A 27,350-nucleotide genomic window follows, 5' to 3' on the forward strand; every position below is an offset into this window, starting at 1 on the left:
GCCATCTCATTCTCTGTCATCCCGTTCTCCTGCCGCCCCCAATCCCTCCCAGCATCAGAGTCTTTTCCAGTGAGTCAACTCATCGAATGAGGTGGCCAAAGTATTGGAGTTTCAGCTTTAGCATCAGTCCTTCCAATGAACACCCAGGATTGATCTCCTTTAGAATGGACTGATTGGATCTCCTTGCAGTCCAAGGGACTCTCAAGAGCCTTCTCCAGCACCACAGTTCCTGAAAGATGATGCTGTGAAAGTGCTGCACTCAATATGCCAGCAACTTTGGAAAACTCAGCAGTGGCCACTGGACTGGAAAAGGTCAGTCTTCATCCCAATCACAAAGAAAGGCAATGCCACAGAATGCTCAAACTACCGTACAATTGCACTCATCTCACACGCTAGTAAAGTCATGCTCAAAATTCTCCAAGCCAGGCTTCAGTAATACGTGAACTGTGAACTTCCAGATGTTCAAGCAGGTTTTAGAAAAGGCAGGGGCACCAGAGATCAAATTGCCAACATCCGCTGGATCATGGAGAAAGCAAGAGAGTTCCAGAAAAACATCTATTTCTGCTTCATTGACTATGCCAAAGCCTTTGACTGTGTGGATCACAATAAACTGTGGAAAATTCTGAAAGAGATGGGCATACCAGACCACCTGACCTGCCTCTTGAGAAACCTGCATGCAGGTCAGGAAGCAACAGTTAGAACTGGACATGGAATAACAGACTGGTTCCAAATAGGAAAAGGAGTACGTCAAGGGCTACAGTTTAGAGGGTCGCAAAGAGTCGGACACGACTGGGCGACTAAACAACAGATCCCTAGCTGGGCGGGGTTTGCACTCCGGTCGTATCGGAGGGCGGAGCCCCAAGAGAGTCAGCCGTGACTCTCTCCCGTTTTCGTCCACAGTGGGGCACACCACCTCTCCGGAACCTGAGCGTCTGCTTTTGCGGTTCCGGTCGGAATTACAAAGCGGCGCACGCCGACATGGCTGCGCTCGTAGTGAGAGGTGTTCGGGACATGCTGAAGCGTGCGGACTTCGCGACGGTCCCGCGGAGACAACGACATAAGAAGAAATGGGTGAGGTCCAGTGACAGCAGCCTTTTACCGCCGCCCCTCGGGACACTTCTCCAGCCCTGTCACATCTCGCACCCTCAGTTAGGTTCGCTACTCCAGCGCCTCTGGAACGCTTTGGGTCACCGTTCACCCACCCCTCAGGCGGCGTGACTAGGCGCCTCCTTCTCACCTCTGTAGTCTTCGCCTCTGTCCGCCTTTCTATTTCGTCACAAGCCTTCGGCTGCTCCTCTAGTTAGGTCTGCGGACTCCAGACTCCGCCCCTCTAAGTTACGTCATCACCTCCGCCCTCATTCTTTCAGTTCTGTCACGCCTCTTGTTTCCCGGCGCTTGGTTACCTTCCCCTGGACCCCCGCTAACCTTTCCACCTCCCTTCCTCCCTTTCCCCCTCCCTCCCCTTTCCCCTACCCTCCCTCCCCTGCCCCCGCCCCCTCATGACCTCTTCTCTTCCTTTCCTCCTGGACCTTCCTGCCCCGCCGTCCTCTCCGCTCGGAAAGTGACGTAGGGACTTACCTTCCCTCCCGGGTCTCCTCTGCCCTCCGGGAAAGGATTCAACCCCATTCCTCACCCTCGAGCTGCCTCTGGCTCCCAGGAAAGGTTATAGCGACCACCCTCCAGACCTTTATCCTAAACCAGGCAAAAGGTTCAGCGACTCCTCCCCACCTTATGGGCTCTCCCCACTTGTCCACAGCTCCTTTCTCTGGTCTCACTTGTAGCCCTGGAATTTCTTCCCTAACTGGCCAGCCCTCCTCCCTACCCCGACCGATTCTTGCCCCGCCGCCACCGCCCTCCTCCCCAACCCCGCAGGCTTTTCTGCGCCCAGGGGGATGTTGTTTTGAACCCTGTTCTCCACTCCTAGGAAGGCCCTCCTGCCGGGAGCCTATCCTGTCGGGTTCGTCCCCTCCAAGTCCTTGTGTTGAGCGGTTCCGCCTTGTGGGGTCACCCCCTGCCCGTCAGCGGAGCCCTAATTGCAGCTGGATCAGTCCTCCGAGAACACCACGTCCCTGTCCCCGAGGCCCTTACATTGACCAGCACAGTTACCTCTGTTACTATGGTGGATACCCTCCAGCCCTGGTAACCAACCCGGTGACCTCCCTTCCCCTCACTCCTGTGCCTTTGGAAACTGGCCCCATGATTTCACCCGCTCTTACTCGTAGGTCCCTGGGAACTGGGCTTGTAGTTTCACCTCCCCTTGCCCATCGGCACATGGAAACTAGACCTATAATTTCTCCACCTCCTCAGAGGGTTTTGGAAACTGGGCCCATGACCTCTACTCTGCTCTCTTCCTGGTCCTCAGGGAGAAGTTACAATGATCCTCCTTTTTCCTCAGCATCTTCCCCACCCACTGACAACTTTTACCATGGCCATGTTAAGCGTCCAGACTCTCATGAACCTAAACCACAACTTGATCCGACTTTTGGGAAAAATTATTGTGGCTCCCCACTTTCCTCTCAGCCAGGCACCTCTAGTTGTCCCAGCTCACCTCAGGAGGGCTCTTATCACTATTCCCATCTTCCCCCAGAGGCCCACATACCTGCCTCTGGGAACCCTTACTATGCCATCCACCTGTCCCCTGGGAGTACTGGCAACCCCCAGTTACAGGATTCCAGGAAGTCTTGCTTTGAGTCCATTTATTCCTGGGAGACTGGTGGGAGCTCTTATCTCCGAATAACCCCAGGTGCTATGATTTCTGGTCCCTCCTGTCCCCAGGAACCACCTCTTCCCCTGTCCTCCCACTGTCCTTGTTCTGCCTTCTTCCCTTCACCTCCAGGCAATCAGTTTATGAATCCACCCCAGTCACCCCCCTGCCAAAGCTGTAAGGAATCCCCTCTCCCTGCGCCCGTTTGTCCCCAAGCAAAGTCTCCCAAATCCTCAGAGGTAAAACAACCATGTTCTCCCCACAGATGTTACTCCCCTGTCATCCAGCACACTCCTGACCAGCCCAGGGCCCCCAAGCCCAGCTCCTCTCCTCCACCTCCCTCCCGCCCTTCTGGCGTCTCTGGTCCTTCTTGTATGGTGACAACCATCACAACTTGCTCAAATTCCTGCCCCAGAGAACTTCGCCAAGGGACTACTGCACCTGCTGTGGTTCCTAGAACCCTCAAAACAGTTATCCCTGCTTCCCTTCCCCTTCGCCTTCCTTGTGATCCTATCTTACCCAGTAGTTATGCTCAGAGCGGCCCCCGAGGACCCCTCATAGAACCCCCCTGCAGTACCCATGTATATTCCATGGTTCCCCCCACCCCCGATCCTGGCCTACTCTCTGGTCCCCTCAATCAATGCACAGGTCCCTTTCAGTGTCATAACCAGCCTGTGGTGCCCCCTGTTGGTACCTATGGCACTCCCCGGGGCCCACTCCAACCTCATCGCCAGCCTGTGGTGCCTCCTTGTTCTACCCACATCTATTCTTTTATCCCTTTGAGAACACCCTTTGACCCCCAAAATTTACCCATTGCCCCCAGAGCCCGGGGTCACCTTGATGCTATGCCATGTGGCCTGCACGTCTACTCCATGGCTTCTCGAGACTCCCACAAGGAGTCCTCCCAGATTCCCTACAGCTGTCCTGTGCCTTCAACTAGGAGTTCCAGCTGTAGCACTAATGCCAGCTGCAGTTCAACTGTGGTCATTAGTGAATGCCAGAGTAGTGACAGCAAGAACACCCTCCAAAGTGCAAGTTGCAGCCAGAGTGAGAGTGCCCATGGCCCTAGCACAACTTGGACTCAAAGAAAGACTTTCCATCTTAGCAGAAGTCGGAGTGGGAGCAATAGTATCCAAGAAAGCACAGATAAAAACCAGAAAGAGAGTCCTCCACGTCTTGAAGATCAAGGCCAGAGTGAAAGTACCCAACCAAGCAAAAGTCAGGGCCCGATCAAGAGTGCTCTTCGTAACAGAAGTCGGAGCCAAAGCAAGAGTCCTCACCATAGAAGAAGGCAGGGCCAGAGCAGGAGCCGGAGCAAGAGTCCCCACCATGGCAAAAGTTTGGGGCAGAGCAAGAGTCCCCACCGTAGCAGAGGTCATGGTAGCAGCAAGAGCCCCCACCATAACAAGAAATGAGGGCAGAGAAGGAATTCCAAGCAATCTGAAAATCGAAGCCAACACAAAATTCATAGACAGTAACAGGGCTGCGAGCCATAGTGAGCATTCCAGCTGTGGCAACCAGGGCCAATTTGTGGATTCCTCAGCTGAGGTCTTTTTTCTCTTTCGACCTATTTCTGTACTCCTCAAGCCTGACTCACGCCCCTCTCTGCTACCCCCATAGCAGTCATTCTGTAAGTCCCCAATTTGATTCACACTTCAAGGTTTCTGTGAACTCTTCTCATCCCACCTTCCTGGAATCTGGGAACTTTCCCCAAATGACCCTCAGCCCTGTGATACTGAGCATTGTGGTGTCAGTCACTGCATGACCTTTAGGTAAGTTACCCTCACCTCCCCACCAAATGTAGAAGGTTGATATTTTTTGTATCCCACTGCGCTGTCTTTGGTGGTGCTCATCTAAACTAGGAGATGTGAAAGTGCTTCAGAAAAAGGAAGGACTGTTCAGAAAGAAAAAAATGTCTTCCATCTTTAAATCTGTTCTTTGCCCAGGGCCTCTATAATTGCTACCAACCTTCTATAGGCTCTCCTCAAGAGTCTTCTCCTAGGTCTCAAGGAGTGCCCTCATTTTTGGTGACCCCCACATGCTTTTGTGAGAGCTAGAGTTTACTTTCACAACACTGAGTGAGAAAGTCCAGTTTCCCACTACTTTTCTCTTGTACGCTTTTTCTCTGGCAGGCAGAGGCACAATGCAAAGGCAGGAGTGGGCACCAGCTGGGTCCATGTTTGCCCCAGCACTCTCAGGTGGTAAGGGGATAGAGGCCTGGAAGACCTATAGGCCTGTTCTCTTTCTTCCAGGCTTCCACAGAGCCCAAATTTCCTGCTACTCGACTGGCTCTGCAGAATTTTGATATGACCTACAGTGTGCAATTTGGAGATCTCTGGCCATCGATCCGGGTCAGTCTTCTCTCAGAGCAGAAGTATGGTGCACTGGTCAATAACTTCGCTTCTGGGGATCATGTGAGTGCTGAGCTGGAGCAGCTGAAGGCCAGGGACTTTGTGAATGAAGCTGTCTTCCACAGGGAACCAGAGCCTGAGAATAACCAAACTGCTGCTCCATCACCTGTGTCCTGGGCTTGCAGTCCAAATCTTCGTTGTTTTACTTTCACCAGAGGGGATGTCAGCCGTTTCCCTCCTGCCAGGTAGGATCTGGAGCGTGGCTGGGGCTGTGCTGAATGTCTGCCAGAAGTATCCAGGAAGAGATGCAGCTCTTGTCCTGTTTAATAGGAATCCTAATATTGCTAATATTTACTAAGTGCTTATACATGCTGGGCCCTATCTCCTTTTGTTCTGTCAGCAGTCCTCTGAGGTGGGTAATATTGCTGTTTTTCTTTCATCTTTGAGGAAACTGAGGTGCAGAGAAGTTAAGGTACTTACTTCTATAGGTCCTTTAGGTAGTAAGTGGTGTAGCTAGGATTTAGGCCCAGGCAGTCTGACCCAATACCTGCACTTTGAGCCTGCTCTGTGCTGCTGCCTGAAAAAGGAAAAAACCCCACACTTCTTATATGAGCACTTATTGTACCCTAATTGCTTTCTTATTTTTCCTCCATCAAAGAGAGTAGGACAGGTAACCTCATAATACCAAAGAAGTGGGCCTTGTCTAGGAAATAGGGCTTGCTTAGGAACACAAAGTTAGTACTAGACTGGGGAAAAGAAAGGAGACCTTCCAGACATCTTATCCAGTGCTCAGATGTATATGAATTTGAATGAAAAAAGATTCTGTAATAAAATGCTAAATTGTGTTTTAGAAATTGAGAAAAGGAGAGCTTAGTGGTAGTTGTAGGATGTGGGAGTTGATCTTTGAAGAATTGTTTCTTTCATTCAGCAAATATTGTCTACCAAATGCCAATGCCAGGCTCTCTGAAGTGCACAAGTCCCCATGGAACTTGCAGTGCAGTGAGGGAGATAACTGTTGACTATTTATGGTTGTAATAAGTGCTACAAAAGAAAAGTACAAGATGCCATAAAGTCTTATAATTAGAAGATCTAGTGCTGAGGAAGTGAAATTTAAGCTAAGACCTGAAAACTGAATAGGAATTAAAACTGGTGGCATGGGGTTGGGGATGGGAGTGTGAGGCTACAGAAGTCTGTGCTGTGCTTAGTCGCTCAGTCATGTCCGGCTCTTTGCGACCCCATTGACTGTAGGTTGCCAGGTTCCTCTGTCCATGGGGAGTCTCCAGACAAGAATATTGGAGTGGGATCTTGCCAACTCAGGGATCAAAGCCAGGTCTCCCGCCCTGCAGGCGGGTTCTTTACCATCTGAACCAGATAAGAAAGGTTTTACAGGCCATATGGGATTATGGACTTTTTCTCTAAAAGGAAGAGGGAGCAATGAAAGGGTTTTTTGTTTATTTGTTTTGTTGTCATTTTTATTTGGCATCTGGGATCTTAGTTCCCTGAACAGAGATTGAACTCATGCCCCCTGCAGTGGAAGTACAGAGTCTTAACCACTGGCCACCAGGGAATTCCCAGCCATAAAGGTTTTAAGCTGGAGAATGATGTGATCAGATTTGTTTTAAAAATATCATTCTGGCTACTGTGTGGAAAATAGCTTGGAGAGAGGCAAGGCTAGAAATGGGATTGTAAATTAGGAGTCTTTGCAGTAGTCTTAGCGGCTGGTTTGAAGGAAGGCTGTATGCTTAAGGGAAGTAAGAGATAAGGCTGGAAAAGTACATGGGAAGCCATGTATGGGAATCTTGAATTCCAGGAGCTTGCAGGCTGGGGAAGGGGGAGTTTCCTGGTGGGAATTTCCTGGTGGTTGCTTATAAATGACTGGAATACCAGGGCTGGGTAGCTTCATACCATGTGCCTTTTAGTATATATTACTGTAAATGGCCAATATGTGTTCTAGAGAACCACTGAAGAGGGGTTCAGAGCAGAGGAAAGGAATAACATAGAGTGGTTATAAGGGTGGGCTTTGGAGTTAAGAAAACCTAGGTTTGAATCCTGTCTTCACCACTTATTGATATTAGATATACTGGGCTTCGCTGGTGGTCCAATGGTTAAGGCTCCAAGCTTTCATTGCAGGGGCTGCCATATCGATCCCTGGATCCCTGGTTGGAGAAGTTCCTCATGCTACGAAGTGTGACCAAAAAAAAAAAAAGACAGGTGGCATTGGATACCTGAGCCTTAGTTTCCTTATTAGGAAGACAACTTGGAAAGTAATAATAGTAATAGATGACAGTATAGCTCACTATGTGCCAGATACTGTTTTAAGCATTTGACTTCTGTTAATTCATTTCACCCTCACACTAATCCTAGATGGTACATACTCGTTACAGATGAGGAAACTGAGGTACAGAGAAGTTGACTCATTTGCTGAAGGTCACACAACTGATGGTGGGCTGGATTTGAGATCCAGGTAGTCTGGCTCTAGAATCTGAGTTCTCCTGCCTCATAGGGTTGTGGTAAGAATTAAATCAAATGATGCATATTAAAAACCAAGTATAGTCCCTGCAATATAACACTCATACATAGTATCTCTTACTATTGATGTTATTGCCATCAAAGTTGTGCTTCAGGAAGATCGTTTTAGTCACAGTGAGGAGGGCATAGATTGGAGCAGGGTTAGAGGCCAATTTGGAGGCCCTGGCTTTAGGCAGATCCATGGAGTAAGACCATGTGGTTTCCTAAGTTGCCTGAGGACACCCTGAGAGTAGGGGGAAAGCAGATCTCTATATTTGAGTTTTTTCCTTCTTGTCTTGATGGATTTCCTGTAAATCAAGGGGATCTTAACCTCTGGGAAGTTCAAAAATGGATTCACGGAGTCCTGCTGCTGCTGCTAAGTCGCTTCAGTCATGTCCGACTCTATGCGACCCCATAGACAGCAGCCCACCAGGCTCTGCCATCCCTGGGATTCTCCAGGCAAGAATACTGGAGTGGGTTGCCATTTCCTTCTCCAATGCGTGAAAGTGAAAAGTGAACGTGAAGTCGCTCAGTCGTGTCTGACTCTTAGCGACCCCATGGACTGCAGCCCACCAGGCTCCTCTATCCATGGGATTTTCCAGGCAAGAGTACTGGAGTGGGGTGCCATTGCCTTCTCCGTCACAGAGTCCAGGAACCTCCTGAAATTAAAAAGTTGTTTTGCTTTTCTTTTTAAAATTTTAATTGCAGGATAATTGCTTTACAATGTTGTGTTGGTTGCTGCCATACAACAACGTGAATCAGCCATAATTATACTGTGCCTTTTTTTTGAAAAGAGATATTGTAGCTTTTAACTGATTCTCAAAACTATGAACCCCGACCCCCCAAAAAAAAAGGTTGAGTAATGTTTCTTAAAGAAAGGAACTTAAAATAAATTAATAAAAGGAAGGAACTTGATAAGAATGGGTTTTGTGAGCCATTACGGCTATGATAGCAATTCTGTATTTTTCTCTGATTTCTTATCTTTCTCCTTTGTGAGGTACAAGCCACACAGTTTCACAGACAATTCAAGTGTGAAAGAATTGTAGCTCTTGTAACTGATCCTCAGTGGTGCTGTGTCTTATGTCTTGTCACATCTTTCTCCCAGAGCCTGCCTGTGAGGGCAGCAAGGACCAAGTTTTCTGTCTCCTTGAGACTGTCCTCAAAGGCTGTCCATGCTGAACTGTGTCTCAGGCTGAATGGCTGCAATGCAGTTGCCCTTATGACAACTGTGAGTGAGGAGTCCTTCTGTGACTATTATGTTGTTGTCGTCCACCTCTACCCTAATGATTGCTGCTTCTGTCTGTGTGTCATTAGCTCTCACTTGGACTCTCATAACAGCCTTCTCACTGGCGTCTCTGTTTCTAATTTGTTCTTTCTAGCCTACCTAGGTTTCTAAAATTCTCACTAGCCTATCATGTGATTTTCTTTTTTTTAAATTTTTTATTAGAAAACTGAAATTTGCAATGTGTTTATATCACTCACTGAGTACATGGCATTTAAAAACAACCTGGTATTAAACAATTTAATACCTGGTATGTATTAGTTACTTTCTTTTCTTTATGATTATTCTGTTTATTTTGCTAACTTCTTAAACTGGCTGTATACTTGTATACTCATTGCTTTTCCTTTTTATGTAAAGTCTACTACATTTAAGGCCTCAGTGGATGTTTTCCATATCCTGTAGGTTTTAAGACTTTGTATTTTTGTTATCTTTCTGTAATGATGTGGTTTTTAAATGTCATGTGATTTTCTTTAAAAATTTTTGGTAACTACCTACAGGTTGTAGTCCAAACTTAAGATCTGTTACAACCTTGGCCTCTGTCTGCTTTCCAACTTCAATTTCATGTACCTTGTATTTCTCAGTTCAGTTCAGTCACTCAGTTGTGTCCAACTCTTTGTGACCCCATGAACCGCAGCACGCCAGGCCTCCCTGTCCATCACCACTCCCGGAGTTTACCCACATTCATGTCCATTGAGTTGGTGATGCCATCTAACCATCTTATCCCCTGTCGTCCCCTTCTCCTCCTGCCCTCACTCTTTCCCAGCATCAGGGTCTTTTCCAATGAGTCAGCTCTTCGCATCAGGTGGCCAAAGTATTGGAGTTTCAGGTTCAACATCAGTCCTTCCAATGAACACCCAGGACTGATCTCCTTTAGGACTGGTTGGATCTCCTTGTATTTCTAACACACCAGATTTCTCACCGTGTCTGAAAGAAGCTATGAGTTTGGTTCTGTGCCTTTGGTTTTTTTGTTTCTTCTGCTCAGAATGCACCTCTTCCCCACCCCACTCCCTTTTTTTGACCTAATGAAAGTCCATTGCTTTGTCCAAACCTAAGTCAGATAATTTTAACTCTGACAGGCACAATGGATGGCATTCTTTTCTGAACCCAGAAAGAACTTTGTATCTCAATATGTAACCTAATAAAACTGAGTTCCTACCACATGCCATTCACTGTTTCAGGTGTTGGAAATGTTTAAATGAACAAAGCAAGACAAAGTCTCTACCTTCACTCTAATAGGGAGAGAGAGAAGGAGAAAAACACACACACACACACACCCCCATACTTATAAAGTGAATAATAAATACTTTAAAGATAGATAGATGGGAGTAGGGGGCTGCTATTTTCAGATAGAGTGGTCAGGGCATACCAGTGCCTCTTTGGTGAGGTAACTTTCGTGGAGGACCTGAAAGAAGTGAGGAAGCAAATGAGGTATATTTGGAGGAAGTGTGCTGCATGCAGAAAGCAGAACAACTACAAAACAGGAGTATGCGTGGAAAACAGGAGTATGCATGGCTTAATTAAGGAATAGCAAGATGAGTAGTGTGGCTGGAGTCAGGTGAGTTAATTTCTGTTTTAAAAGGCTGCTCTGGCTGCTGTGTAGATGAATGAGTGAGTGAGTACATAACTGAGGGTGGGTGGGAGAAGTGAGTTTTTGCTGCGTAGAGCTCATTAATCCCTGAGGGTTTGGACTTGAGACCTTGACTTCCAGTGGGTCTTCTGACTTGGCCTTTCACTCTAAAGTGGTCTCTTCTCTTCTAGGCTTGGCAGCCTGGGTCTCATGGACTACTACCTGATGGATGCTGCATCCTTGCTGCCTGTCCTGGCCCTTGGCCTGCAGCCTGGTGACACCGTGCTTGACCTGTGTGCAGCCCCCGGGGGAAAGACATTAGCATTGCTTCAGACTGGCTGTTGCCGTAAGTCAGAGGGCTGGTGTCTTGAGCAGGGAGGGCTCCCTCCCTCTCCCTCCCTCTCCCTCCCCCAGTCAGGGGCTCACTGAATATGATGAGCTCTCTGATCCAGGTAGAGGTAGGGTAGTACTTGCTAAGCTGGTGTGTTTTTTCTGTTTGCAGTGACTTCCTCTCTTTCTCCCCACGGATGGAGGAGCCTGGTAGGCTGCAGTCCGTGGGGTCTCTAAGGGTCGGACACGACTGAGCGACTTTCACTTTTCACTTTCACACATTGGAGAAGGAAATGGCAACCCACTCCAGTGTTCTTGCCTGGAGAATCCCAGGGATGGGGGAGCCTGGTGGGCTTCTGTCATGGGGTCACACAGAGTCGGACATGACTAAAGTGACTTAGCAGCAGCAGCAGCCTCTCTTTCTCTGTCAGGTGGCCAAGGAAGACTGCCGAGCAGAACAAGGTCTTTGAAAGCAGATTAAAGCAAAGCCCTTAATCTACCACATGACACTTTTCACCTGTCTGCATCTGTTCCCTTTGTCTATAAGTTCCATTTTCTTAGGCTGACAGCTAAAATGATGAGATCTGGCCACAGCAGTCCTGTAGAGCTTTAATATGTCATTCTTCCCCAGGCTTTATGTGCTTCAGCCATATCCTGCTACTCTTTGTTGCCTGAATAAGGCTCTACCTTTGCTCATGTTACAGATTCTCTCTGGAATATCCCCATCCTAAAAAATCCCATGGACGGAGGAGCCTCGTAGGCTGCAGTCCCTGGGGTCGCGAAGAGTCGGACACGACTGAGCGACTTCACTTTCACTTTTCACTTGCATGCATTGGAGAAGGAAATGGCAACCCACTCCAGCGTTCTTGCCTGGAGAATCCCAGGGACGGGGGAGCCTGGTGGGCTGCTGTCTCTGGGGTCGCACAGAGTCGGACACGACTGAAGTGACTTAGCAGCAGCAGCATCACCCTCTTAGCTCTCAAGCCTCAGCTCAAGTGTGCCACCTCCTGGAAGTCTTCTCTCATGATCCCTGCTGGCCAGTTACGAAGTGTGTCCTCTCTCTGCTGCGCTCTCACACCTAGGCATCACCCTTGAAACAGTTAGTACATTAGCCTTGCATCAGAGGATAATGGGTATACATGTTCTTTCTCCCCAAGATAAGGAGTTCCTTGAGGACAAGCCTAAGACTTACTCAGTAGTATAGCTGTTCATTGTAAATGTTCATTTCAGCCATCCATTTGCTGACATCCTGCCTTAATATAAGCAGTATTTTTATCCTGAGAAAGATTCACAAGGAGGCTGTGGTTTTTATTTATTCATTCATTCATTCTTGGCTGTGCTGGGTCTTTGTTGCTGTGCATGGACTTTGTCCAGTTGTGGCAATTGGGGTCTACTCTCTAGTTGCTGTGCTCAAGATTTTCGTTGCAGTGACTTTTCTGGTCACAGAGCATAGGCTCTTGGGTTCATGGGCTCAGCAGTTGTGGTACACGGGCATAGTTGCCCTGCGGCATGTGGAATCTTCACCCCATTTGCTTTGGCAGGCAAATTCTTAACCACTGGACCATGAGGGAAGCCAGAAGGGAGGGGATGGCTGTGACACTGATCCTGGAACTCAGCCAGGCTTCTCTTGCCATAGCCTTTTTTATTGGACCTGGACCCTTCTTTTCCAGTTCTTATCAGCCAACTTGCACAGTGTGAGTTAGCTTCCAGCCTCAAGGTAGGCCCTACAGGTGATTCAGAGAGGTACTACATTTGATTTCCACGTTCTGGAAGTCCAGAGGGAATGAAGAAATGTTGATATGGCTTAATGGGTCCAATCACCCTAGTCTGGGCTAGGCTGATTTGACTGAGTGCTGTGAGAATCCATCAGAAGGGGGAATGGGTAAGGTGGAGTTTCTTGGATGAGGAAGAACTGGAACTCAGAAGAGGAAGAAGGGCCAAAGAGAAGTAATTGAGAGTTGCTTTTCTAAAGGAGTTAGAGATAGGCCCAGAACTCGAACCCAGATTTTCTCTTCTCAGTTGATATCCTGCTGCAAATTCCTCTGAGCAGAGAATCCAATTTTGACTTCTTTGCGTGCCCTCAAAAATTAGGAGATATTTCTTTGTGGGGAGACTAAAATGGTTTACTCACTAAATCAAAGTATGTACTCTCTAGTTCTTCACCACAGTGCCCACTGCTCTCTTTCATTCCTCGACTCTGAGGCCAGGTATCAGTTGCCATTTATCATTAAGCTCACAGTAATATTTTCCTTAGAGCCAAGAGTGAAGTGAAATATTTCTCAAACTTGTGTCTGTCACACAAGGGAAAGTGAAGCTAGATGGATTAGGCTTTGTTGTATACAATAGAAAACTCAACTAACTGACTTTAAAGAGGAAATGTTTATTCTCTTACGTAAGAGAGCTGGAATATAGGCAGTCCAGGACTGGCATGGGGACTCCACAGTTATCAGGGTTTCTTCTTTCGTTTTGCAACCTATTTTATTGCTGTCTTCCATCCTCAGGATTGCCTCATGCCTCCAACATGACTGCTTGACTACTGGAATTCCAATCATTACATTCAAATTCCAGGCAGGAAGAAAAGCCTGGACAAAAGGGGCACATCTCCTGTTTGTATCAGCTTCTTTTTATTTATTTTTAATTGTTTAAGTTTATTTTTGACTATACTGGGTCTTTGTTGCTGTGTGGGTTTTCTCTCATTGCCACAAGCAGGGGGCTACTCTCTAGTTGTGGTGCACAGGCTTCTTATCACAGTGGCTTCTCTTGTTGAGCACGGGCTCTGGGCTGTATGGACTTTGGTAATTGTGGCACATGGGCTTAGTTGCCCCTCAGCATGTGGAGTCTTCTCAGATGATGGATCAAACCCGTGTCCCCTGCATTGGCAGGTAGAATCCTAACTACTGGACCGCCAGGAAAGTCCCTGTATTGGCTTCTGTTTTTTATATATAATTTTTATTTATTTTGGGCTATGCTGGGTCTTTGTTGCTGCATAGGCTTTTCTCTAGTTGTAGCAAGCAGGGGCTACTCTCCAGTTGTGGTACATAGGCTTCTCATTGTAGTGGCCTCTCCTGTTGCACAGCATGGGCTCTAGGGCACACAAGCTTCAGTAGTTGCAACCTGTGGTATTAGTAGTTGAGGCTTCTGGACTCTAGAGCACAGGTTCAGTAGTTGTGGAGCAGGGGCTTAGCTTCTCCATGGCATGTGGGATCTTCCTGGACCAGGGAGCAAACCCATGTCTCCTGCATGGCACGTGGATTCTCTACCACTGAGCCACAAGGGAAGCCCTGTATCAGCTTCTTTTAAACATCTTCCCAGAAGTCCCACACAATAATTCTGCCTACAACTCACTGACCAGAACTTAGTCTTATAGTTTTACTTGGCTGTAAAAGGAGGCTGGGGAATGTAGTCTTTGGGGGAATATTGCTCCCCTCTCTCTCAAATAAAATTGGAGTTCTGTTACTAAGGAATTGTTGTTTAGTTGCTCAGTCGTGTCTGACATTTTTTCCCTCATGGACTGTAGCCCTTCAGGCTCCTCTGTCCATGGAATTTTCGAGGCCAGAATACTGAAGTAGGTTGCCATTTTTTTCTCCAAGGGATCTTCCTGACCCAAGGATTGAACCCATGTCTCTACGTGTCCTGCATTGCAGGTAGATTCTTTATAGCTGAGTCACTGGGGAAGCCCATACTAAGGAATAAGAGTAGAATTTAAATTGGGGGTAAATAATATGTAGTATCTACCAAAGATGAAGAGCAATGCATATTTCAAGAAAGGTGAGAGAGAGCATATTTTTTAAAGAAATAAATGTTTTAACCTAGTCTGCTTTGTTTATTTATATCACCTTTCTGGGCTTAGTTGGTGTTTGCCTTTGCTACCCCTACTCCAGAGTGTCTAGTACTGTGCTTTGCATATAATAAATGTTTCTCCTCCACCTGCCCCTGCCTGGGGGGTCTGCATTGATTGGCTATGCCTGAGAATTTGTCTGACTCCATCAGCACCATTGCTGGTGGGATGCTTTGTTGTGCAATGTCCTCTGAAGTTTCTTTATTCCTGCAGGCGTAAGATGTTCCTACTACCCAGAATGTCTATAGATTCAGTGCAATTCCTGTCAAGAGTCCAATGGAGTTTTTTTACAGAAGTAGAAAAAACAATCCTAAAATTTATACTCCCACAGGCAATCTCGCTGCCAATGATCTCTCCACGTCACGAACGAGCAGGCTACAGAGAGTCCTTCACAGCTATGTGCCTCAAGATGTCAGGGATAAGAATCGAGTTCGAGTCACATCATGGGATGGAAGGAAGTGGGGAGAATTGGAGGGGGACACCTATGACCGGGTGAGTGATTCCTGACCTGGGACATCCAGCTAGCCAAACCTGGCATTTCTTCCTGGTGCTAAGCCCTGTGTGGGTAGGATCTAGCCATATGTATTTCAAGATGTAGCGCTGATTGTGGACCTGGCCAACTCTCTCCTTGGGTGATGTGGTGAAAACAGCCATCTGCAGAACTGTCAGTTCAGCTTAGATGACTGCCTACTATCTTGATTAGAGGGAACAAAAAGAGTTTGAACCTGTCTGACTGGAAAAAAATATAATTAGGCTTATTTTATTTCACTACTCACTTGGCTGCACAGTAACCCTCATTAAAGTATGATTAAGCTCATTTTATTTAGTTTTGAATATTAATACAGTACACGATGTAAAATGCAGAGGGCTCAATATGGTATCTGGAGAAAAGTATGTTTCCTTCTTAATCCTGTCTCACAGTTGTCTACTTCCTCTCCCTACATATTGTCTATATTTTCTTCTGTATCCCCTTAAAATATTTTCTTTGTGTATATACAAATATAAATATATATATAAAAAATAATAGGAATGGTAGTGTATTATGCTTACTATTCTGAACTTTGTATTTTTTTTTAGTTAATAATATGCTCTGAAGTCAAACTTTTGGTTTTGTTTTTGGAGTATGATTGCTGGATAACAGTTTATATGTACTTAGGATATTGACAGAGGTTACTGAATCACTCCCTGTGAAGGCTAAATCAATATCTCTTCTACTGGTAATGAATAAGGGCACTATTTCCTCATATCCTGCCACCATTGGAGTTGTACAGCTTTTTGGTTTTTGTCAAACTGAAGCATCTAGTTACATTTTTGTTATGAATGAAGAGGAAAGTCATTTTGTATCTTTAAGTTATTTGTATTTTATTATTTTTAAAATTCTTATTTATTTTAATTATAGTTGCTTTACAGTGTTGTGTTGGTTTCTGCTTTACAGCGTGGTGAATCAGTTATATATATCTCCTCTTTTTTTAGTTTCCTTCCCATTTAGGTCACCACATACCATTAAGTAGGGTTTCATGTGCTCTACAGTAGGTTCTTATTAGTTATTTGCTTCATACACAGTAGTATATATATGTCAATCCCAGGCTCCCAGTTTATCCCACCCACCCTTCCCTCCAGGGCCTCCCTGATAGTCAGTTGGTAAAGAATCTGCCTGCAATGCAGGAGACCCCTGTTCGATTCCTGGGTTGCGAAGATCTGCTGGAGAAGGGATTGGCTACCCACTTCAGTATTCTTGGGCTTCCCTTGTGGCTCAGCTGGTAAAGAATCCTCCTGCAATGCGGGAGACCTCGGTTCGATTCTTGGGTTGGGAAGATCTCCTGGAGAAGGGAAAGGATACCCACTCCAGTATTCTAGCCTGGAGAATTCCATGGACTGTATAGTCTGTGGGGTTGCAAAGAGTCGGACACAACTGAGCGATTTTCACTTTCACTTTCCCTTCCCTTCTTGATATCTGTAAGTTTATTCTCTGCACCTGTGTCTCTCTGCTTTGCAGGTAAGTTCATCCATATCATTTTTCTGGATTCCACATGTAAGTGATATTTTGTTTTTCTCTTTCTGACTTACTTCACTCTATATGACAGTCTCTGGGTCTATCCATGCCTCTGCAAATGGCACAATTTTGTTCCTTTTTATGGCTGAATAATGTTCCATTGTATCAATATATGTGGGAAGATTCCCCTGGAGGAGGGCATGGCGGCCCACTCTAGTATTCTTGTGGGCTTCCCAGGTGGCTCAGTAGTAAAGAATCTGCCTGCCACTGCAGGAGAGGAGGGTTTGATCCCTGGGTAGGAAAGATCCCCTGGAGAAGGAAATGGCAACCCACTCCAGTAGTCTTGTCTGGGGAAATCCCATGGACAGAGGAGCCTGGCAGGCTACAGTCCATGGGGTTGCAAGAGAGTTTGACATGACTTAACAATTAAACAATAATAACAGTATATATGTACAACATCTTTCTTTATCTATGCCTTTGTTGATAGACATTTAGATTGCTTCAGTGTCTTGCCTATTGTAAATAGTGCTAAATGAATATTGGGATGCATGTATCTTTTGAATCTTGGTTTTCTCTGGTTATATGCCCAGGAATTGGATTGCTGGGTCATATGGTAGGTCTGCTTCCCAGGTGGCTCAGTGGTAAAGAATCTGCCTGCCAGTGTAGGAGATATAGGAGAGGTGGGTTCAATCCCTGGGTCGGGAAGTTCCCCTGGAGAAGGAAATGGCAACCCACTCCAGTATTCTTGCCTGGAAAATCTCATGGATAGAGGAGCCTGGCGGGCTACAGTCCATGGGGTCACAAATAGTCAGCTGTGACTGAGCGACTGAGTACACACACACACACACACACACACAATAGTTCTGTTTTTAGTTTTTTGAGGAACCTCCATACTATTCTCCATAGTGGCTGCACTGATTTACATTCCCACCAACAGTGGAGGAGCGTTCCCTATCTTTTCTAATTGGCACATTCTAAAAATATTTATTTAAAACACATACTTCTAAAAATATAAAATATATGTAGCTATTGCCTCTGTGTTGTCATCTGACACGTTTTTCTCTTCTGTTCGGTTCTTAACCATCTTGCTTCAGCCACTCTAAGACATGGAAAGAAAGACCAAGGCTTATAGAATCTTGGGTAGCTTGAGAGACCTGCTTCCCATCTGTGTAGGAATCCCCTATTCAGCCTTTTTGGCATATAGGCAGCAGAGTAGAGGGAGCATGACCTCTGCTGTCAACCTGTTTTTGTATCACAGAAGTGCCACTTATTGACTTTGAGACAGCTGCTTGATTTTGGTGAACTTCACCCTCTTTGTTTGTAGAATAGAAAATGATTATTATGAGAATTAATAATGAGCATATCCAGGGAAGGTGCTCAGTACATCAACTGGCCGTGAAGATTAGACAGGTAGCAGCCATCATTATTATTCAGCCTGTGCTTGCATACTTTCGGTGACAGGGGCTCACTCAGGTTTTGTGGCTGAACACCTCTGCTATTAGAAAAATTATTTCTCTTACTGAATTCAGATCTCTAGATTTTATGGTATATGGCTGAGTTCAAGGATTCTAGAGTCAGACTGCTTGCCAGAGAAGTTAACCTTACAGTTTAAGCTTCAGTTTCTTCCTCTGTAAAGTAAGGATAATATTAATGCCTATCCTATAGGTGAAGATTAAATAGGAATGCATGTAGAATGCTCCTGGCATATAGAAAGCATTTAATAATATTGTCATCTTTACAATCGCTTTAATTTTTATTATTTCCATTCATTGATTCTAGCTATGCCTTCTATAACAATGCGCTGTCTCCCATTTCATGTGAAAGTGCTTCAAATGTTTGAAAACAGCTTTAATGTCCCGAAGATGTCTTTGTTAATTTATTTGTAGAACAAATAGTTGTGTACAACATACTGTGTTAGGCAAGTGTTAAGCACTTCAGATTCAAAGAAGAATACTATCTCAGGACTCCATACACTCTTGGTAATTTCATTTCTCCCCCAGCTCTACCTGGCCATCACCTGGAGTACCAGAGCTCTGCATTTTCATGGCAAAATACCTACCCATCTCCCCACTTAACAGCTTTCCTTTTACATATGTCGCAGTTATACCTTTTCCAGTCTCTTTATATTTAGCCTTGTTAAATAACTACCCTTTAGATAAGTCTCTCATATACTCCCTAGAATTGGGTTTTGCTTTTTGAACCAATCTGTAAATTTTTCTCTTTTAAAACAATTGATGTCCCTGATATGTTTGGTTTTGGCTTTGTCAAAGTATTTACTGTATTTGTTTTACTTACTGTTTCTTTCACTGTGTAATCTCTTAAATTTTTTCTATTTAGGAAGGTTTATATTTTAATTCTCGGAGAAGACAATGGCAAGCCACTCCAGTACTCTTGCCTAGAAAATCCCATGGACAGAGGAGCCTGGTGGGCTGCAGTCCATGGGGTCGCTACTAGTCGGACACGACTGAGCGACTTCACTTTCACTTTTCACTTTCATGTATTGGAGAAGGAAATGGCAACCCACTCCAGTGTTCTTGCCTGGAGAATCCCAGGGATGGGGAAGCCTGGTGGGCTGCCTTCTATGGGGTCGCACAGAGTCAGACACGACTGAAGCGACTTAGCAGCAGCAGCATATTTTAATTCTACATTAGATAATTTTAATCCTGCCAACGGGCATATGAAAAAATGCTCAACATTGCTAATTTTTAGAAAATGCAAATCAAAACTACAGTGTGACTTCACACTGGTCAGAATGGCCATTATCAAAAAGTCTAAAAATAATTGAGACTCTCCTGGTGGTCCAGTGGTTGAGACTCCACACTGCCAATGCACGGAGTGCAGATTTGATCCCTGGTCAGGGAACTAAGATCCCACATGCTGGGTGGCATGGCCAAAAGGATTAAAAAAAAATTGTTTACAAATAATAAATGCTAGAAAGGTTGTGGAGAAGAGAACCTTCTTACATGGTTGGTGGGAATATAAATTGGTGCAGCCATTATAGAAAACAGTATGGAGGTTCCTTAAAAAACTAAAAGTAGAGTTGCCATAGGATCCAACTATCCCACTCCTGGACATATGTCCAGACAAAATTATAATTAGCAGCATTATTTATAAGAGCCAAGACTTGGAAGCAACCTAAATGTCTATTGACAGATGAGTGGATAAAGAAGATATGATACATATATTAAATGGAATATGCCTCAGCCATAAAAAAGAATGAAATAGTGCCATTTGCAGCAACATGGAGGAACCTAGAGATTATCATACTAAGTGAAGTAACTCAGAGAAAGACAAATCACTTACAAGTGGAATCTAAAAAAAAAAAAGATACAAATGATACTTATTTACAAGATGGAAACAGATTCACAGGTATAGAAACAAAGTTATGGTTACCAAAGGAGAAAGAGGGATGGGATAAATTAGGAGTTTTGGATTAGTGGATACCAACTCCAGTTCAGTTCAGTTCAGTTGCTCAGTCATGTCCGACTCTCCGCGACCCCATGAATCACAGCACGCCAGGCCTCCCTGTCCATCACCAACTCCCGGAGTTCACTCAAACTCATATCCACAGAGTCGGTGATGCCATCCAGCCATCTCATTCTCTGTCATCCCCTTCTCCTCCCGCCCCCAACCTTTCCCAGCATCAGAGTCTTTTCCAGTGAGTCAACTCGTCGCATGAGGTGGCCAAATTATTGGAGTTTTAGCTTTAGCATCAGTCCTTCCAATGAACACCCAGGATTGATCTCCCTTAGAATGGACTGGTTGGATCTCCTTGCAGTCCAAGGGACTCTCAAGAGTCTTCTCCAACACCACAGTTCAAAAGCATCAATTCTTCGGCGCTCAGCTTTCTTCACAGTCCAACTCTCACATCCATACATGACCACGGGAAAAACCATAACCTTGACTAGATGGACCTTTGTTGGCAAAGTAATGTCTCTGCTTTTTAATATACAATCAAGGTTGGTCATAACTTTCCTTCCAAGGAGTAAACATCTTTTAATTTCATGGCGACAATCAGCATCTGCAGTGATTTTGGAGCCCCAAAAAATAAAGTCTGATACTGTTTCCACTGTTTTTCCATCTATTTCCCATGAAGTGATGGGACCAGATGCCATGATCTTTGTTTTCTGAATGTTGAGCTTCAAGCCAGTCTTTTCAGTCTCCTCTTTCACTTTCATCGAGGCTTTTGAGTTCCTCTTCACTTTCTGCCATAAGGGTAGTGGCATCTGCATATCTGAGGTTATTGATATTTCTCCCAGCAATCTTGATTCCAGCTTGTGCTTCTTCCAGCCCAGCATTCCTCATGATGGAGACCAACTATTGTATGTGAAATAGATAAACAAGGTCTTGGGAGTTCCCTGGTGACCTCAGTTCAGTTCAGTTCAGTTCAGTCGCTCAGTCGTGTCCGACTCTCCGCGACCCCATGAATCACAGCACGCCAGGCCTCCCTGTCCATCACCGACTCCCGGAGTACACTCAAACTCATGTCCACAGAGTCGGTGATGCCATCCAGCCATCTCATTCTCTGTCGTCCCCTTCTCCTCCCGCCCCCAACCTTTCCCAGCATCAGAGTCTTTTCCAGTGAGTCAACTCGTTGCATGAGGTGGCCAGAGTATTGCAGTTTCAGCTTTAGCATCAGTCCCTCCAATGAACATCCAGGATGGACTGGTTGGATCTCCTTGCAGTCCAAGGGACTCTCAAGAGTCTTCTCCAACACCACAGTTCAAAAGCATCAATTCTTCGGCGATCAGCTTTCTTCACCTAGTAGTTAGAAATTTGGGCTTTCACTGCTGTGGCCTGGGTTGAATCCCTGGTTAGGGAACTGAGTGCCCACAAGCCACACAGCACAGCCAAAAGAAAAAAGGAACAAGGTCCTACTGTATAGCTCAGGGAACTATATTCAATATCTTATACTATAATAGAAAAGAATCTGAAAAATAGTATATATATGTTTGTTTGTTTGTTTACTGAATCTCTTTGCTGTATACCAGAAACTAACACAATGTTATAAATCAACTATACTTCAAATTGGAAAAAAAGAAAAGAAGCCGTCAGCTTCAGCTCTGGAATGCCTCCTTGGATTTGTACTCCTGGTTTTTCTTTGGCTTCTACGGATTTCTCTAATTTTCTTTGAGCTATGCATTTAAAAATATTGACTATTTTTAAAATGTATTTTATCTATCCTTTTTAGGTATTTTGTATTACAAGGGTTTCAGGAAACAGAGGATATTGTCCTGTGGTTTCTAAACATCCCAGTGACCCTTCTCTGAGCTTTCCTATCCCTTCTCTGAGCGTTCTTATTTAATTAATCTCTTTTTCTGAACACTAGTCACATCACATTTCTTGAGATATGACCTGACCAGAGTACAAGTTAATCATTTATCTTACTCTGTGTATGCTGTATCAATTCATGTAGCCAAAGAATGCATCAGAATATTGAACCCTGGGTCATTACTAATTTACATGGAATTTCTGCTTAACTGAAAATTTACAGATCTTTTCCATAGATGATTTTTACTTTTTTGAAATGTAAATATAGGACTCTTTTTTGGGGAGGTGGGGGGCTCTTTTTGTTTTGTTTTGCTGCCCATCACAGAGTAGGCTTTTAATAAATAAATGCATGACTTTGTTTATTTTTGGCTGTGCTGTGTGACTTGAGGGATGTTGGTTCCCTGACCAGGGATTGAACCCAGGCCCTGAGCAGAGAAAGTGGGAGTCCTAACCACTGGACCGCTGGGGAATTCCCCAATAAGTGAATGACTTTGCATCTCTCACTTTAAAACTTTTCCATGTTGTGCTTTTTGTCCGACATCTTAGCAAGGCGGCAGTGGTCGCAGCTTCTCTCCGGGCTTCGCCATGCCGCCCAAGGACGACAAGAAAAAGAAAGATGCCGGAAAGTCGGCCAAGAAAGACAAAGATCCAGTGAACAAATCTGGGGGCAAGGCCAAAAAGAAGAAGTGGTCCAAAGGCAAAGTTCGCGACAAGCTTAATAACCTAGTCTTGTTTGACAAAGCAACATATGACAAACTCTGTAAAGAAGTTCCCAATTATAAGCTTATAACTCCAGCTGTCGTCTCTGAGAGACTGAAGATTCGTGGTTCCCTGGCCAGAGCAGCCCTTCAGGAACTCCTTAGTAAAGGACTTATTAAACTGGTTTCAAAGCACAGAGCTCAAGTGATTTACACCAGAAACACCAAGGGTGGAGATGCCCCAGCTGCTGGTGAAGATGCGTGAACAGGTTCCACCAGCTGTACATTTTGAAAAATAAAACTTTATTAAATCAAAAAAAATAAAATAAAACTTTTCCATGTTGAATATGACATTGTTTTAGAATAAGATAATTTTGAATCCTGATCCTGTTACTCAGTGTATTTAGCTACCCTTTGGGCATTATATCATCTGTAAATTGGATGTTTTCATTCAAATAGCTGGGGACGGAGTCAAGGACAGAGCTCTGAAACACTGAAGACTTCTTTTTAGGTTGATATCAGTTATTTAATTACAGTTATTTATATGTTGGTTTTGGTTTTTTGAGCAGCCATGAGTATACCTAGATGTACTATTTTCCCACTCTCTATTTCACAGTTGTCTACCAGATACTCTGCAGTTGGGGGATGGGCCAAGGGAGCACTCTGCAGAATCCTCCAGGTTGTAGGGAGCTCTAATACTTGACGTTTTACACTCCTGGGCAGGTGCTAGTGGATGTGCCCTGTACCACAGACCGCCACTCCCTTCATGAGGAGGAAAACAACGTCTTTAAGCGTTCAAGGAAGAAGGAGCGGCAGATGTTGCCTATGTTGCAGATGCAGCTTCTTGCGTGAGTAACAGATTTACAACAACTCAGAACTTTGGGAAGGAGTGATCTGGGAGTCCGGGGTGCTGGAAGCTGTTGCCAAGACCATCACACACAGAAGGGTTTTCTGTTTGGGAATCTGCCTGAAGGAGACAAACATCACAGGATGGTCTTCCTCTGGGACATAAAAACTCTATGTGGTAGAAATACATAGCAGCATGGACTGCACAGATTCACTTTTACCTCCAGGCTAACCCTTAACCCCATGTCAATGGTGAACACAATTTTGAAATATATACTGAGGTCAAGGCTCTGTACAGCTGGGATAAGAACTCGGTTCATAGCCAGTATCAGAGTTTGGTCTATAACTGGAGTCAAATGTCAGGTGACTGTTTCAAGACAGCTTCTGGAGGAGATCCCATGGAGTAAGGTTAGGTTGCTCTCTGCTTTGAGAACAGCTTTTCAGATGATGGAATTGTGTAAGGCACGCAGAGGCTAACACAGTCACCCATGCCACAGCTGGCTCCCCCATCCTTCCAGCTTCTTCTGTTGCCCTTCTGCTTCTGGGAAGCTCATTAGTCACTGCCACTCTCTGTCTCTTTCTGGTTACAGGGCTGGAATCCTTGCCACCAAACCAGGAGGCCACGTTGTCTATTCCACCTGCTCACTTTCACATTTACAGAATGAGTATGTGGTGCAAGGTGCCATCGAACTCCTGGACAATCAATACAGCATCAAGGTTCAGGTGGAAGACTTGACTCACTTCCGAAAGCTTTTCATGAACACATTTTCTTTCTTCCCATCCTGCCAGGTTGGGGAGCTGGTAATCCCAAACCTCATGGCCAATTTTGGGCCTGTGTACTTTTGCAAAATGTGTAGAATGACATAGCATCGCCCTGTTCCTGAAGTCCTGGTGTAGGAAGACTGGGTGTACTCTTGTGGAGACAAGTGGTAAATCTCCATCCCATTCAAGTCTTTCTATAGATGGTTTTCAGCAGTAGGAAGTAGGAGTTTTTCTGTCCTGCTGTCCAACTGTGGAGCATCAGCAGGTTTCTAACTCACTTAGTACAACCCACTTCCAATCCCCGCTCCCCATCTTTGAGCCTGTGCTAAAGGTTCCTGCCCCAGTAGGGGTTTAGGAGGAGGAACCAGTGATGCTGTAAACTTGGGAAGAAGCACTGAGCCAATAAAATTGTTGAAGCTCCATGGAGCTGGGGCTGAAGTTGGGGGGGGGGTCTCATGTCAGTCCAAGTTTTGTTAGTTCCTCTTGTACCAGGTGCTGCTACTGAGCACACTAGCTCTCAGGTACCCAGAGTCCAGGACCTCAGCCTGGTTACAGGCCTCTGGTTACAGAACCCCTCTCACACTTGAGATGAGTTTTGCATGATAAGTCTTGAGCAGTTTAAGGACCTACATAAGCCTGCCAAGTTTCTCCATATGGCCCATGATATGATTTCAGGAACGAGTAACTGAAAATGTTAAGCCAGTGCATAATAATCTGCTTACCTACTTCAAGAAAGCTCTCCAGAGCCGAATAATTCCAGGCATCCTCCTACTGTCCTCAGCACTGTTGCCCAGATGTGGCTGGGAAGCTGCTTCTGCCACAGGGCTGTGATACTCTGTTGTGTGTTTCTTCCCTTGTTCACTCCTCTAGTAAGTATTCCTTGAGCTCCTGTATGACAGGTGGCCAGGGAACTGCTGGGGATGTAGTGTTTGGGACTCTGGGAGAAAATGAGGCCTCTTCATTCTTCAGAATGGCAGCTCTCTGAGCACCTGGGAATTGCCTGATGTCTTATTTTGTTATCTTCAGTTTTTTTTTTCCCCTTGTTCCTGGTCCACGACTGAGCTCTGGTGCTAGTTCTCTTGCTAACCCCCGAATCCCTCAGAGCTCTTCTGCCAGCATCACAGGCTCTCACCTCACACAGTGTGTATCTGGAGCAATGTTACATCCCATAATGCCTGACTGTTAGTTGTGTTGCTTTTGTAACTTTAGCACAAAGAAGTCAGTTCTTTAAAGGTAGGGATATTAAAAATTGCTTATGGTCACTTGCAGATACTACTTTTTTTTATTAAATTTTTTTTCTGAAAAACTGATTCTTGCATGGAAGAGGTTTCTTCCTACTTTCCTTAACCCTTCTCCTCCTCTTTCTGTCTCTCCTTTTGTTCTTTAAGCCTTCCTGCTAATCCTTGTTTGGGTATTAGAGGTGTCAGCTGAGAAGGATTTTAGATGAGGTTAAGCCTTCTCCTTTCTTGGAATTTGCATTGTAACTGAGGGCCCTGAAAGATCTTTCAGACTCAAAATCAAGTAAAGCTAGGAAAATGGAGCTTCCGGGAGTAGGACTCTAATTAGCTTCCTTGTGTGCTGTGTGGTTCCTGCCTGCTGTTTACTCAACATTCAGTACTTGCTGAGGCTTGGAGGCCTTAGGTGCCTGGGTTTCTTCCCTTGGCCTCCTGGGTAGCCAGCCTGGTGCTGAGTAAATGCTAAGCAGTGATAATTCAAGGGGATAGCATCTCCTGCACTTGGGGTCGAAGTCTATTTGGGGACAGAGAGATGCAGATAAGAAAAGCAGAGATCTACTTTGGAAAATAGTTTGATTATCTCCTGTAATTGAACGTTTACCTACGACTCACTTATTCCAATACTAGGGATAAGTCCAAGAGAAACTCTTACATGTACATCAGGAGATACATACATAAGAATGTTTTCATAGCAACCCTGGTCACAAAAGCAAACCCAAATACCCATGAGCTAGAGAGTAGACAAATAAACTGGAATGTTCACACAATGGAATATTATACTGGTTTCAAAACAAGTGAACTACAGTGACACATAACAATATGAATAATTCTTAGCAATAAAATATTAAATGTTTAGTCCCAAAGATTAAATATAGCATGATACTTAAAAAAAAATTTCTTCTTTTTTGTTATTATTTACACACAGTATAATTTATCAGTACTAAATGTACCATTTCAATGTATTTGATAATTTCTTACATAGTATAGCCATCATCACCATCAAAATATAGAAAACAATTCCATCCCCTAAAATGTTTTCTTGTGCTCCTTTGAGCTTAATTTCTTTCCCTAATCCCTGGTTCCAGGTAATCACTGATATGCTTTTTGTCACTATAGTTTGCCTGTTTTAGAATTTCACATTATGGAAGAGAGTTGATTTATAGCTGGATTGGAAAAGCTCTGTCTGTCTGTCTGGATATCTGGTTTTTCACTGTTGGCCCAGATAAAGGCATTGGTATTTCTGTTGTGCTATTTAAATCTGAAGTTCCCCTGGTGACTCCCAGGGTTATTTTTATTTAATGACTGTTTACAACTGGTGTAACTGGTTACATACATGTGACTTAACTACATGACCGGAGTAGCATAAAACCCTGCTAGGAACTTCTGATTTGAGCTCTCTCACAGCCGAGATTCTTCACATAGATCATGGTGATTCAATCCAGATACAGAGTACTTTGCTTCACAGCCTTGCTAATACTTGGTATTTTAAGTTTTAAATATCACATCCTGTCCCAATGCAATGTGGCTTTGCCATTTCCTTCACTAAGACACAGTCTGTTTCCTTACCCCTTTAATCTGGGCTAACTGTATGATTTGCTTTGACCAGTTAAGTTTGGTGGAATGAATGCTGTGTGAGTCCTAAGTTTAGGCCTCAAGGGGCCTTGCAGCTTTCGCTGTTACCTTGGCTCTTTTTTACTGCTGTGTGAAGAAGCCCAGGCTAGTGGCGGGAGACATGTGATGGGACACCAAGCTAAGACCTTCTAACCTCAGCTAAGTGGTTAAATAACCCAAACTGCGTGAGTGACCCCAGTCAAGGCCAATATAACTTGCTGATGCTTAGAATCAGGAGCAAACAAAATGGTTGTTTTTAAACCACGGAGTTTGGGGATGCTTTGTTACACAGCAACAAAGATTGACACATGGAAAGCCCAAATCTGTCCTTTACTTGCCTGCTTATAATTCTTT

General features: G+C 44.8%; 3 protein-coding genes across 3 annotated transcripts; all 3 read left to right on the forward strand.

The window, feature by feature from the left end:
* The first annotated feature begins 887 nt into the window (after positions 1–887).
* Positions 888–25,418, forward strand: NSUN4 (NOP2/Sun RNA methyltransferase 4). The gene is made up of 6 exons (XM_055403121.2): positions 888–1,071; positions 4,957–5,300; positions 10,604–10,758; positions 14,912–15,072; positions 23,266–23,390; positions 23,979–25,418. Exons 1-6 carry the CDS (start codon positions 979–981, stop codon positions 24,253–24,255), a joined length of 1,155 nt encoding a protein of 384 aa, XP_055259096.1. The 5' UTR covers positions 888–978; the 3' UTR covers positions 24,256–25,418.
* On the forward strand, positions 1,083–4,945 carry LOC148778009 (uncharacterized). Its single transcript, XM_088835266.1, has 2 exons — positions 1,083–2,674; positions 3,813–4,945. Exons 1-2 carry the CDS (start codon positions 1,732–1,734, stop codon positions 4,322–4,324), a joined length of 1,455 nt encoding a protein of 484 aa, XP_088691392.1. The 5' UTR covers positions 1,083–1,731; the 3' UTR covers positions 4,325–4,945.
* On the forward strand, positions 22,363–22,873 carry LOC129541299 (small ribosomal subunit protein eS25). Its single transcript, XM_055403123.2, has one exon. It carries the CDS (start codon positions 22,430–22,432, stop codon positions 22,805–22,807), a length of 378 nt encoding a protein of 125 aa, XP_055259098.1. The 5' UTR covers positions 22,363–22,429; the 3' UTR covers positions 22,808–22,873.
* Positions 25,419–27,350: the final 1,932 nt, after the last annotated feature.

The sequence above is a fragment of the Moschus berezovskii genome, chromosome 4 (genome assembly GCF_049115385.1).
Source record: "Moschus berezovskii isolate FMDL1 chromosome 4, NW_MosBer_1.0, whole genome shotgun sequence".
In the NCBI taxonomy this organism is placed as follows: Eukaryota; Metazoa; Chordata; class Mammalia; order Artiodactyla; family Moschidae; genus Moschus; species Moschus berezovskii.